The 14,304-nt window shown below is 43.9% G+C and overlaps 1 protein-coding gene across 1 annotated transcript in view; it reads right to left on the bottom strand.

The window, feature by feature from the left end:
* Positions 1 to 14,304, bottom strand: part of smyd2a (SET and MYND domain containing 2a) — a 46,144-nt gene that overhangs the window by 29,369 nt on the left and 2,471 nt on the right. The window contains exons 2-4 of the mRNA XM_084307833.1: positions 11,100 to 11,163; positions 4,746 to 4,856; positions 3,845 to 3,905 (exon numbers count right to left, since the gene is read on the bottom strand). Coding sequence (XP_084163959.1) covers positions 3,845 to 3,905; positions 4,746 to 4,856; positions 11,100 to 11,163 — 236 coding nt within the window. The remainder of the gene's footprint in view (positions 1 to 3,844; positions 3,906 to 4,745; positions 4,857 to 11,099; positions 11,164 to 14,304) is intronic.

The raw sequence follows: 14,304 nt of genomic DNA, 5'->3' as shown, positions 1-14,304 counted from the left end.
TCTCCCCCCACCTGCTTTTCACACGAAAAATTTTCAAACTGGTAAATGCTGGTCTGATTTACAGTCGGGCATCTCCAAAACATCAAAAGAGAACTATTACGCAACTGCAACCTCCGAAACGTCCACCACACCCCCCCAAACTACTGCTATCAGTTTGTTCCAATAACAAACCATGCTGTTCCTGTTCTCACTACTATCAGACTCATGAAGAAATGCTTGACACGTACGTACAGTAACACTTAGCAACCTCAGACCCATCATCATCGCTCAGCCAAGGCCGGCCACACCCCCCGTCACAAAATCACTGACAATGGCCCAACGTGTAGATAGATGGGTAGCGAGAGCCAGCACATCACCAGAGTTATCAAGTGGGCACCTGCCTTCACTAGAGTTTCATCAAGTCAGGCCCAGGACACCTCAGGAAGGCTCAGCAGCTCCAGTGTCCCAGAACCACCAGTGTCCCAGAACGACCCCGCCCCCCCTCCATGCTAGTTCCCATTTTCCATGATCTACAGGCCAAACGTCCTTATGGGAAACGGTACAGACACCCTGCCATGATGCCTATATCTAGTCTCTGCCATGCTGTTGTCAAAACTGTAGTACCTAAAACACACTCAAACACATTTTAATAATGATGAGGCAACACTCGTATTTCTGTTGCTAAACTGCACATGCATCTTTTATGACGACATTGATGGAAAGAAAGAAAACAGTAGAGTTGACCATTTGGTCTGGTCAGTCTGGTCTTGCTGGTCAGTCTGGTCTTGCAGTCAGCAGCCTACAGGTGTCTGACCCAGGTGTTACAGTCAGCAGCCTACAGGTGTCTGACCCAGGTGTTACAGTCAGCAGCCTACAGGTGTCTGACCCGGTGTTACAGTCAGCAGCCTACAGGTGTCTGACCCAGGTGTTACAGTCAGCAGCCTACAGGTGTCTGACCCAGGTGTTACAGTCAGCAGCCTACAGGTGTCTGACCCAGGTGTTACAGTCAGCAGCCTACAGGTGTCTGACCCAGGTGTTACAGTCAGCAGCCTACAGGTGTCTGACCCAGGTGTTACAGTCAGCAGCCTACAGGTGTCTGACCCAGGTGTTACAGTCAGCAGCCTACAGGTGTCTGACCCAGGTGTTACAGTCAGCAGCCTACAGGTGTCTGACCCAGGTGTTACAGTCAGCAGCCTACAGGTGTCTGACCCAGGTGTTACAGTCAGCAGCCTACAGGTGTCTGACCCAGGTGTTACAGTCAGCAGCCTACAGGTATCTGACCCAGGTGTTACAGTCAGCAGCCTACAGGTGTCTGACCCAGGTGTTACAGTCAGCAGCCTACAGGTGTCTGACCCAGGTGTTACAGTCAGCAGCCTACAGGTGTCTGACCCAGGTGTTACAGTCAGCAGCCTACAGGTGTCTGACCCAGGTGTTACAGTCAGCAGCCTACAGGTGTCTGACCCAGGTGTTACAGTCAGCAGCCTACAGGTGTCAGTCTGACCCAGGTGTTACAGTCAGCAGCCTACAGGTGTCTGACCCAGGTGTTACAGTCAGCAGCCTACAGGTGTCTGACCCAGGTGTTACAGTCAGCAGCCTACAGGTGTCTGACCCAGGTGTTACAGTCAGCAGCCTACAGGTGTCTGACCCAGGTGTTACAGTCAGCAGCCTACAGGTGTCTGACCCAGGTGTTACAGTCAGCAGCCTACAGGTGTCTGACCCAGGTGTTACAGTCAGCAGCCTACAGGTGTCTGACGCAGGTGTTACAGTCAGCAGCCTACAGGTGTCTGACCCAGGTGTAGCAGTGGTACAATTCCACCAGATGCTCACATGACCAGCCAGCTGACCTTAAGTCTAATCCGTGTCTGATGAATGTGTTGGATTAACCCTTTCACTACCACACTACAGTGTGGTAGTGAAAGGGTTAACCATTTAGAATAGAATAGAATGATCTTTATTGTCATTGTTACAACGAAATTTTAAATGCAGCCCTAGGTGCTAGCCGTCACACAGTCCTAGATCGTAAAAACACAGTCCTAAACACAGTATTAAATATAAAAACAAGAGTAAGGCATAAATAGACATAACATAAACATAAACAGGGGGGTGTAAAAGATAATTGCACTATCCCTTAGTGTTGTGTGTGTGTGTGTGTGCGTGCGCGTGGGGGGGGGGGGGGGGGGGTTAGCTGAGTTTAGTGCACATATGGCCCTGGGATGAAAACTAAACTTCAGTCCGTTAGTCCGGGTGGGCATGACGTTGAAACGCCTGCCCGAGGGCAGCCGTACGAGGTGTTTGTTGCCCGGGTGGTGTGGGTCCTTCAGTATTTTTACTGCTTTTTTAAGGCAGCGGGAGTTGTATAGTTCTTCCAGTGAGGGGAGAGGGCAGCCGATGATTTTCTGAGCCGAGTTGACGACCCTCTGGAGCGCCTTCCTCTCTGCGGCTGTGCAGCTGAGGAACCACACGTTGATGCAGTAGGTGAGGATGCTTTCCACGGAGCAGCGGTAAAACGACACAAGCAGGTCTTGTCTGAGGTGGTAATTCCTCAGTATTCTCAGGAAGTGAGTCTCTGTTGTGCCTTTTTCACAATCGCCTTGGTGTTGGTTCTCCAGGTCCGGTCATCCTCCAGGTGGACGCGTGGCAGTGAAAGGGTCAACCTTCTGTATTGTCGCAGTGAAAGGGTTAACAATTTGGCAGTGCGGTAGTGAAAGGGTTCATTTGGAATGTCTTTGTCTAATGGTTATGAGGAATATTAGTATATGGAATGTCAAGCTGTTTTTGAACAAGTTTGAGTTTTCTCTGAGATGTTTCCGTTTGTTGTTTTATTGATATTTGTTGTTTTATTGATATTTGATTTGTTCTATGTGTTTATATATTTGTTATTGTTCTATATTTGTTTGTATGTCTGATTTAGATTTTTTTTTATTGTTCTATATTTGATTGGTGTTTTATTGATATTCGTTTGATTTTATGTTGTTTTATTGATTATTCTGGTTTTATTTTTTTGATTTTTTTTTAAACTTTGGCCATTCCGCTGGCTCTTTTTGCGTTTATCGCTCTTTTTTTCTCTGGTCAAGTGTGACCGACAGAAACAGGTTGAATGGGGGTATAGATGGGGGAAGACACTCTGAGAAAGTTACGGCTACAGTCCGGGAATCGAACTTGCTACCCCAGATCCGTGACGAGCACGGTTGTCCCCGGCGCCGAAATAGCGCTCGAGGTACGCGGTGAGCTACTGGAGCTCCCCTCTTGTTTGATTTTTATATGTTTGTATCCAGACCCCAGGAAGAATAGTCGCTGTGCTGAGGCAGTGACTAATGGGGATCTGAAATAAAGAAATAAAAAGCTGACTGCTGGTGGAAAATAGGTCACAAACTGTAAACCTTTTATACAACGTGTTGTGATCTAAAAAGGGACGAGCAGAGGGGATTAAAGCACTCCAAATAAGGCTATGCGGTACCGAACCAAATGCATTTGCCAGGTCTGAAAATACCACATGTAAAAAACGTTCTTGTGGCCTGAAGTTCATCGGTTCGATACCCAGTTGGGAAAAACCTGGGTGAGGGAAGTGATTGAATAACGCTTTCCCCTCCTTCAATACCCGTCGTTGAAGTGCCCTTGAGCAAGGCACCTAACCCCTAACTGCTCAGTGGCCAACAGTATCAGACAGTGGTTGTACTGGGCAGCTCCCAGGTGTGAATGTGTCTTAACAGTTTGAGGGTAAAGCAGGGTGTTGCTAAAAAGAAGAACATTTTGTGCTCCGTGAACCTACCCTGGGTAAAGTGAACCTACCCTGGGTAAAGTGAACCTACCCTGGGTAAAGTGAACCTACCCTGGGTAAAATACGGAACAACACAGGCCTACTTACGGGCTTCAAACTCGCTGAGCAGCAGTAGTCTCTCTGATGGGGTGCGTTCTGTTGTGACTTTCTGGAACACAAAACACAACAACACACGGTGAAGTCGCTGTGTGACACAGTTGGAAAATGTGTCATAGAGGCTCTATCTGGAGCATCAGTGTACATGCACAGATATTCTGAGGCTCTATCTGGAGTAGGGCTGACCCCTATTAGTCGACTAATCGGTCGAAAGGAGCCGTAGTCAACTGGCCAACCTCTTAGTCGAATATAAAAAATTAAAGATTAAAATTAAATTATTATTATAAATTTTTTTGATCATTCTTTCCAAAAGAAAAGAGGCCTAGAAGCTTGGCTAACACTAATGGCACGCATACCATACTGCCTACGAAAACAGGCACAGAAAGAGGATTTCACCCATCTAATGAACACACTAGACTAGACAAATATCAAGATGTATCCATCAGTGGACCAATTGCATGCTTTTGCAGAGGACAAGAAGCCTTCAGTCGACTCCTTCAGACATTAAGCACCCCCCACAGCCCAAATGGAATGAAAAATTTTTTTAGATTTTTTTTTTAATATTACAAATACCGTATTATACTTTTTTTTTTTTTTTACCAATAGTCAACTAACGGCAAATTTTGGCCAATCATAGTCGACCATCCAAATCCTTAGTCGGGGACAGCCCTAATCTGGAGCATCAGTGTACATGCACAGGTTTTCAGGCTCTATCTGGAGCATCAGTGTACATGCACAGGTTTTCTGAGGCTCTATCTGGAGCATCAGTGTACATGCACAGGTTTTCAGCAACATCATCACAGTTAAATATCTATCTATCAACGCTACAGCTATAGTGTGGCACAAAGGCTTAACAGGGCACACACACACATATACTGTACTATAAACCTACCTGTCTCATGATAATTCTGGCCACCAGTCGGACGGTCTCCGACGGGCACCAGTTCTCTCCGTAGGAACACATAGCGGTGCACTCCAGCTTGTGCATCGACCAGTCCGCCTTCTATAGACAACACACAGATAGACAAGAGTTACAGTATGTAGATGGGCCAGTCCCCCTTCTATAGACAACACAGACACAGAGAGAGTTACATTGCTATTCACTCTATAGTAGGCTTAATATGTTTGCAAGATCCTTTGTTGAATTTGTTTCATTTGTGGTAGTTTATCCATCTACATTTGTACATATTCCTTTTAAAAACACCAGAGTTCAAGGGCGGTCGGGTGGCGTAGCGGAGATTGTGCTCGTCACCAATGCAAGAGGCTGCGGTCTCGACTCCCAGAGTCAGCATTGCCCTGCGGCTTGGGCCGATCGTCATACTAACTCGTTTGGCTGAGTTAGGGGGGAGGGAAGTCGTGGGTGGCTGGTAATCTGGCGTTGTGGACAGCGACGCCTACAGGTCAGGTCTGGGCGCCTGCTCAGCGAAAGGCAGGAAGTGGTGAAGGCGGCGTGACCTCCCACGCGTTACACTTCACCAATGAGAGTCCTCGCTGCCAGGTAAAAAGAGAGCCACTGGCTGTCTCCGCATGTGTCGGAGGAAGCATGTGGTGGACTTCAGGGTTCCCTTGTACCGACCAGTAGGGGGAACATGCGCACAACGACCAGGTAGGGGAGGGGGGGAATTGGCATAACGACTAAATTGGGACGGGGAGAAAAACATAGAAAATCGGAAAAAAAAGAAAGAAAATAAAAAGATTAAATAAAAACACCAGAGTTCCGAGTGCAGGGTCAGTCGTTTGCAGGGCAGGGGTTCAGTGCCTTACTGGAGGATGCTTCGTCATGGGGAATAGAACCTGTGACGTTCAGATGACAGATCAGTCTCAAGGTTCAATAATGGTTAAAAGCAAGGATTGCAGCTTCCGGAAAGGGGTGTAGGAGGTCAGATAGGTACTGGGAAGCAAGGGCATGGAGGGATGTATATTTATGTAACTTGACCGGGAGCCAGTGGAGGTGGATGAGGGTGGTGATGAGGGTGGATGAGGTTGGGGGTGATGTGCTGCCAGGGCTTGGTGCGGGTGAGAAGCCTGGCAGCTGAATGCTGCACATACTGGAGCCTGTCCAGGACATCGCTGGGTAGGGCTGTACTGAATAGTTCCAAGCTTCATTCATAACGTTGACATTCGAATTCTAAAGCAACATTCGATATTTGTATTATTATTAAAAAAAATTCATCTATTCATTCTGTTTAAACCAATGGGGTTTTTCTTCACAGTTGCAGATAAAGATTAGGCTACACTAATATTATAGTATTGTACTATTATAGTATATGACTCGTCATAAAAATAAAACATTTATCATAAATTATGTAGCCGCTTGGTGCTCCATCAAGACGTCACCATCACTTTCGTACCAACCGTGCCCTTATTGGATTATTTATGTTGACGAAACTGATTAGTTATATTCATTAAAGAAAGTTGATTTAATAAAAAATAAAAAAATACTAATTTAATCAGATTAATCACTTTATTGAAATTGAGGATATTTAAAAATATCAAGAGCTTGATGACATGGCACCAGATTAAATTAGCCAAGATAGAGAAAAGAGTTTTATGCGCACATGTGTTTGGTTCGGTACTGCATAGGTTTATTTGGAGTGCTTTAATCCCAAAGTGTTAAGTGTTTTGTACCGCTCGTGCCTTTTTAGATCACAACACGTTGTTTTATTTGTTTTGTTTTTATTACGTCATAATCAAGTAAAGTCAAGAGTTTTATTTGTCACGGCATACAAGCATACAGTGAAATGCGGGAGGTCATGCCTGCAACGATTGTGCAATAATTAGGGCTGTCCCCGACTAAGAATTTGGATAGTAGACTATGATTGGGCGAAATTTGCCGTACATTTTTTTTATTTAATATTTTAATCATTCCATTTGGGCTGTGGGGGGTGCTTAATGTCTGAAGGAGTCGACTGAAGGCTTCTTGTCCTCTGCAAAAGCATGCAATTGGTCCACTGATGGATACATCTTGATATTTGATTTGTCTAGTCTAGACTCTAGTGTGTTCATTAGATGGGTGAAATCCTCTTTCAGTGCCTCTGTGCCTGTTTTCTTAGGCAGTTAGCCTCTGGTATGCGTGCCATTAGCGTTAGCCACGCTTCTAGGCCTCTTTTCTTTCGGAAAGAATGATAAAAAATGTAATTAAAAAAATCTTTTTTTATAAGAAAAAGAATTTGTATTTGACTAAGAGGTTGGCAGTCGACTACGGCTCCTTTCGACCGATTAGTCGACTATTCGACTAATAGGGGTCAGCCCTAGCAATAATACAAGTAATAAGAATAAGACATAACAGGTATAATGTACATAAAGTTTACAAAAAGCATGGTAAAAGACATGCTAAGGTCCTGCGATAGTGCAGTGTTAGCTACGGATGAGGCACTGGGTCTTATGTACACTACTATACAATACTATGCGACCGTCGGTTGTGTGATAGTAAAGGATTAACCTTCTGTCGTGTGGCAGTGAAAGGGTTAATGGCCAGACCCGAGATATCTCGGGCGCCATGCGTTGGCTGCCAGACCCGAGACATCTCGGGTTTTGATCCTTTGATGTTTTTCCTCTGATCCCCGCTCTAAAATCATCATCCGGATCATTCTAGCCATCCCTGGCTCGTTTGTATATGTTTGAATTGCAATGCCGATCGACTATCACCAGGTGGCGGTATCATCCGTGTCTGAACTGCAATGGCTTGGGGTTGATACACAGCCTCGTGGTGGCCCCTCCTCCTGCTGGAACAGAAATTCACATTGATCGCCTCGAAATTCCGTTGCCTAAGTGTATTTGACCATCGAAACGTGTATAGACATATACACTGGTAATCGCGATGGTGATGCGATCACTTGGAATTCTTCTTCTTGGAATACCTTCTGGCTAAAGTAAGGTACATTCTATGTCTATTTTACCGAATCTGAAACGTGTTTTTCTAACGATCACAGTTCTGTGTTTCACCGGAGAAACACAATCACAGTTGAGTTAAAACGACCCCCCCCATGATGATTTTGTGAAGGTACTAGTGTTGTCAAAAATATCGAAGTACCGATACATATCGATACTGAATATTTAAAACGGCTTCGATACTCATTTCCCAAAATACCGATACTTTCTGCAGTATCGGTACCAGCTGGCGAGTGTTCTACCGCAAGTTGTTGACACGCTGTTCAGAGCACGCTTGCCCCTCCGCCTCCTCCAGCCCTCCCCCTCACAGAGCCGTCTTCAGTTTGTAAACAAACATTTTAGCTGAAGATGGCAAATGCAGAGCCTCCGCAACTTGTGCTTGTGGATAAAGAAAACAGCAGAAGTGCTGTTTGGAGGTACTTCGGGTTTGAAGTAAACAACAAGCTAAAAATGCCCCAATGCTATTTGCAAGCGGTGTTACAGAGCAGTGCCAACGCTTAGCTGCCCACCTTTATAATTACTGCATGGAAACGGAGTAACGTTAACATTTAAACGTTATGTCGAGGTCACACATTACTACAGTCGACATAAGGTTAACGTTACCCCGTTTCCATGAAGTGTTTAAATAGCAGCAATCTTGTTGAAAATGTAACGTTACTAAATGCTCCGAGCATAGCCTCTCTCTCTCTCTCTCTCTCTCTCTCTCTCTCTCTCTCTCTCGTTATCTTTAAATAAAAATCGAAACTGTTACTAACTGTAATACAAACAGTTCAGTTTGTCAGGTACATGCAACACAGATTACAGTGTTTACATCTGTCTGCTTGAGAAAATACCATGTTCTGCATTTGCAATAAAAATTATTGAAGTGAGATGAACAGTTATTTTTAAATGTGTGATCTAAAGATAAACAAAGGGTTTTAAAAGTGTTATATTTATCTTCTCTTATAGTACCAGAGAGAAGCTGAGGAGAATCAACCAGCAACAAAAGCTAAATTTGTTTTAAAAAAAGAAAAGAAAAATATATATATATATATATATTTTTTTTGTATCGAAATGGTATCGAAGTATCGATACTTTTCAAGGTATCGTATCGAAGTCGAAATTCCAGTATCGTGACAACACTGGAAGGTACATATTTGTCATATACATTTGATTTGGGAGTATTTGGCGTTTCAGGGGATCAACCAGAACGGTTTGGGCTTATTGCACATAACGCGTTTTATCTCGCAAGCTATGAAAAAAGACTGTATTTTCTTGGAAATGCGCGATGTTTAGCGTGTAATAAACTACAAACTACAGCATGTAGAAACAAACGATTTTTCCCATGTTGCACTACAAGTTATGTCTGTCAAAATGAGCCACACCATGTCTCCACAGCTATAATACAGAACACACACAGCTTCGCTAACAGTGAAACGACCGCGGAAACTACTATCAAGCTGGCAATCTAGCTGTAAAGATAAGCGAGATGCACGGCAGTCAAAGAGTTAAAGGCTGGTTATCACAATACTTTTCTAGTATCTGTATATCGTGCAACCCTAAATGGATGTAATGTAATTATTACAAATGGTAACTGACTGTTTTGACTGACGATACACATTAACTTATTCTGCACCAACCGCGTAATATTACGTGTTTGCTCGCCAACCGTTGAGCGCAAAACACGTAATATTACGTCTTTAGATTGTTTTTTTCTATTTTAATATTCTATACACTCTTTTTTCTTATCTACTTTTTCTCCCATTTTCTATTTTTCTCCCATCCCAATTTCGTATCGTCCAATTCTACCCTCCCCTGTCTCGAACGCTGTTTGGCCATGCCTCCCACAAGCCGGCTGTAAATGTGGACGAAGCCATACATTGCACGAGTCCCCTCCGGTACTCGAGGTAGCAGCCGTCGCATCTTTTCACCTGCACAGCGCGATCTTTCAGCATCGGGGGTCTGCGCTTTTTGGAGGGACGCCGCCCCTGTCGCTTCCTGATTCTACTGCGCAGGCGCACCAACCGACCTGTAGGAGTCGCTGTCCACAACGTCCGATCCCCACCAATCAGCTTCCCACCCCCTAATACTGCCAAATGTATTAGTATGAACGACCAGCAAAGCTGAATGCAATGCGGAGAGCTGGGCTCGAACCCAGCGTCTCCTGCATTGGTGGTGAGCGCCTTGCCCACTGCACCACCTATTCTATACACTCTCACAGACCTCTGTGTTATCATTGGAACTCATTCTGAGACCCCGAGAGTGCAATGCCGGCCGAATCATGCTAGGTGGCAGTATCGCCTAGGGCTGCACGATTAATCGATTTTTAATCGAAATCGTGATTTGGAATGATGCAATTATCAAAAAAAATTATAATAATCGCAAATTATTATTATATATTTTTTTTAACATGTATTTAACCAGGAAGTCCCATTGAGATACAAGATCGGTTTGGGAGAGGGAGGTAAGGGGTTTTAGATTTTGTTGTGAAGTACTTCAGAGAGGGAGAGTAAAGTACAGAAAAAAAGGTACCGTTGGGTACCGGTATCGATTCCCAGGTAAAAAGAAAAATGTTCAGGCTCTGTGTCCCGAACAGACCCACCGCGTAGATGCAAGCCGCATTTTACAATAAACCTCTGTGGGGCTGCTTTAAAAAAATTATGTGTAATCGCTCATTTAATCGCAATCGCAATATCTGTCCGAAAAATCGCAATTAGATTATTTCCCAAAATCGTGCAGCCCTAGTATCGCCTACCGTTTGCAACCTTATTTCACATGTGTTATACATTTTATATGGTCCGGGTGGAGAATTTGGACCCAGGCAAGTGAAACACTTCATTCGAGCACCTTGGAACGCGTCCAGCACACTTGATGCATATCTTGTGCCATTTCATGTCAGGGACCCGATGGACATCAATACTGGAAATCGTGATCAGACAATTGGAATATTCATTTTGGAATAACTCCTAGCAAAGGTAAGGACTATATGACATCAATCCTACTTTGATCCGACAATGATTTCACATCGATCGCAACGATCAACGAATGTATTATTCAAAACGTATGCCGTTGCTGACGATCAGAGCATCACAAAACGACCCCCCCCCCCCCCCCTTTGATGCCTTCATGATGAAACATAATACCTATTATATACCTTTGATTTGGAAATAATATCGTGTCCAGGCGAGCAACACGAACGACTTTCACAAAATGCACATAACGCTCCATGACTCAGCTTCCAGGAATTAGCCCGGATCACTCTGAAACTATACAATATTCACCACGGGATAACACGCTAATGTATACATGAAAAAATTTACTATTTTTTTACATACAGACCTACAGAGTACTCTACACACACACACAGACCACTTACCTGACAGTCCACGTTGCAGTAGAAGGCCTGTTTACACTTGCCACACTTAGAAAGTCCCTCCTTCCTGCAGACAGATCAGAGGGAAAGAAACCCATTAATCAAACACAGGAGGAAAACCCATTGAGCAAATGACAGGGAGCAAAGCCATTATTAAACCATTAATGACCTCTATACTGAATCCTTTCAGCACAGTGGTGTACTTATGGTAAATGGACTGTATTTATATAGCGTTTTTATCCAAAGCGCTTTACAACTTATCCCTCACATTCACAGATTCACTCACACACTGACAGTGGAGGCAACCATGCAAGGTGCCAACCTGCTCATCGGGAGTAGTTAGGGGTCAAGTGTCTTGCTCAAAGACACTTCGACATGCTGCCGGAAAGAACCAGAATCAAACAGAGAACCTTCAGAAGATTACCAGATTACCGATCTACCTCCTGAGCCACTGTACTTCAGAGGAAGACAACTACAACACGAGACTGTGTACACTGTAGTGTAACTATATTGTGAGATATTTTCATTTACATGTGCTCACTGTCATTTTAACTACTGTCTGGAACACAATCATAGAAATTAAGTTTGTGTATGCTTGTGTGCATACTAGGGGTGTGACAAAATATCGTGGCATGAAATTTGACAATATGAAAATGTGGCGATGTGTGTACTGTCAACGTTGAGGAAAAAATTATTTGCAATGTCAGGAGTCCAGGGCCGACCCGCGTTCGAATCCCCCCTTTTCCTACATTTTTTCTTTTCTTTTTGGGATGTAAATGCTTCAATTTGGTGCACTTTGAGAGCTATATAAAGAATGACATCCTCAATGCATGTAGATTTATAATATTTTAACTTAAAACTAGGCTACTTTTGCGTATAGTCATTAATATTATATTCCAAAGAAAATTATATTAGAAACGCGGGGTTTCGAACTCGGGTGATCCGCTTGACAGGAATGAGCACTAACCATTACACCACTGTGCCAGACAAAATATATCCATTATATATCCATCAATGGACAAGAGACCCGTGTTTCGAATATTTTTCTTTTGAATGAAGTTTTATCTCTTTATTCTCAAATGCATTAATGTGACGTCAACGGCTCATTCAATTGCTCAAATCCATCAAACAGCGCATCTCAGACATTTTAATCCCAGTTACAATATCACAATAACGTGTGTGAGTGATGATACAATTCAACAATCCTCAGATTCCTCGTAATTCATAATCCACAAAGACCACAATCCACGCATAGACACTTCAATTTTATGCTTGAATGAAACACAATCCGGGCGCTCCGTTAAGCAAATCTACAGCGGAAAATATATGAAACTAATCAGAGCCAAACGGCCGATTCATTCATAAAAAATATTCCCGCGGGATTCACATTTGCAATGCGCCGTTATTAAAATAACCACATGCAGCGTGTATCGCGACTCCGAGCGCCGTATATGACGTGCATTATTTTATTTAGGACAAAGTAAATCTATAGGCTGAATATGATTTATTATCAGCATTTAGTTCTATTATTATACATTTCAAAAGCCCCCTCTAGGAAAACGAAGCACAAAAACATAATTCAGAATGGTATAATGGGATCTAGACTGTGAGAAATATTTCAGGACGCGAGCTGGCATTTCTTTGTGAGGGCGTGGCCATGGTTCATCCAGCTAACTGAACTTAACCCTGCTCCGGACCAGGTTCAAACTTTCTGATCCGTTACCATGGTGATTTAGAAAATCCGACTTCGGGGAACGGAAAGGTCTGGCTTAAGTCAAGCTATGCTGAAAATTATCCGGCTAACTCAGTTAGCCAGGTACGGGGAACGGGGCCCAGAGTAGCAGGAACACAGAGGTGCAGGAACAGCGAGTCACAGGATGTCATGGAAAGACACAGCACACAACAAAATCACAGACAACACCTGGCTGCTGCTGCTGCTGTGTGCTGAAAATAAACAAGAATGACACAATAAACAACACCTAGCTGCTGCTGCTGTGCTGAAAATAAACAAGAATGACATAATAAACAACACCTAGCTGCTGCTGTGCTGAAAGTAAACAAGAATGACACAATAAACACATCTGTGTGCTGCTGTGCTGAAAGTAAACAAGAATGACACAATAAACACATCTGTGTGCTGCTGTGCTGCCTGTAAACAAGAAAGACACAATAAACAACACCTGGCGCTGCTGTGCTGAAAGTAAACAAGAATGACACAATAAACACCACCTGTGTGCTGCTGTGCTGAAAGTAAACAAGAATGACATAATAAACAACACCTGTGTGCTGCTGTGCTGAAAATAAACAAGAATGACACAATAAACACCACCTGTGTGCTGCTGTGCTGAAAGTAAACAAGAATGACATAATAAACAACACCGGCTGTGTGCTGCTGTGCTGAAAATAAACAAGAATGACACAATAAACAACACCTGTGTGCTGCTGTGCTGAAAATAAACAAGAATGACACAATAAACAACACCTGGGTGCACTCACTGTGCTGAAAATAAACAGGAATGACATAATAAACAACACCTGGGTGCTGCTGTGCTGAAACTGAAGTAAACCAGAAAGACACAATAAACAACACCTGGGTGCTGCTGTGCTGAAACTGAAGTAAACAAGAAAGACACAAACAACACCTGGGTGCTGCGCACCAACAGAAAATATTGTTGCATCTTCTGACATGACAATGGGGCCAAGTAAACATATGTACACAAAGATGGGACAACGACTGTCTTTTTTTTACAATTTGATCCAGTTTTCTGTGTTGCCTTAACTTCAGAGTTTGCAGTAGGCTAATTCACTTTCTCTTGTTCAGGATTCACTGTGTGACCCAACTGAGTGACTTCTCTCAAGAAACGCGAGTCTGCTTCCTGTTTACACCGGCAAGCGCATGCCCAGTGTATGCAATAGTAGTAGTACTATAAGTTGTAACACATAGGGCGGCTGGGTGGCACAGTGGGCAAGGCGCTCGCCACCAACGCAGGAGATACTGGTATCGAGCCCAGCTCTCTGCGTTGCTTCCGGCTTGGCCGGCCGTCGTACTAACACAATTGGCAGTGTTGGAGGGTGGGAAAGCCGGTGGGTGGGTCCGGGTCGTTGTAAACAGCGACTCCTACAGTTCGGTCGGGACGCCTGCTCAGCGAGGAAAGGATCTAAGGGGGGTAGTGTGATCCTTCCACACGTTACACCCTCTCAGTGAGAG

This window comes from Notolepis coatsorum (assembly GCF_963971535.1).
Source record: "Notolepis coatsorum genome assembly, chromosome: 2".
NCBI classification, from domain to species: domain Eukaryota; kingdom Metazoa; phylum Chordata; class Actinopteri; order Aulopiformes; family Paralepididae; genus Notolepis; species Notolepis coatsorum.
This window is presented reverse-complemented; position numbering and strand designations above follow the sequence as displayed.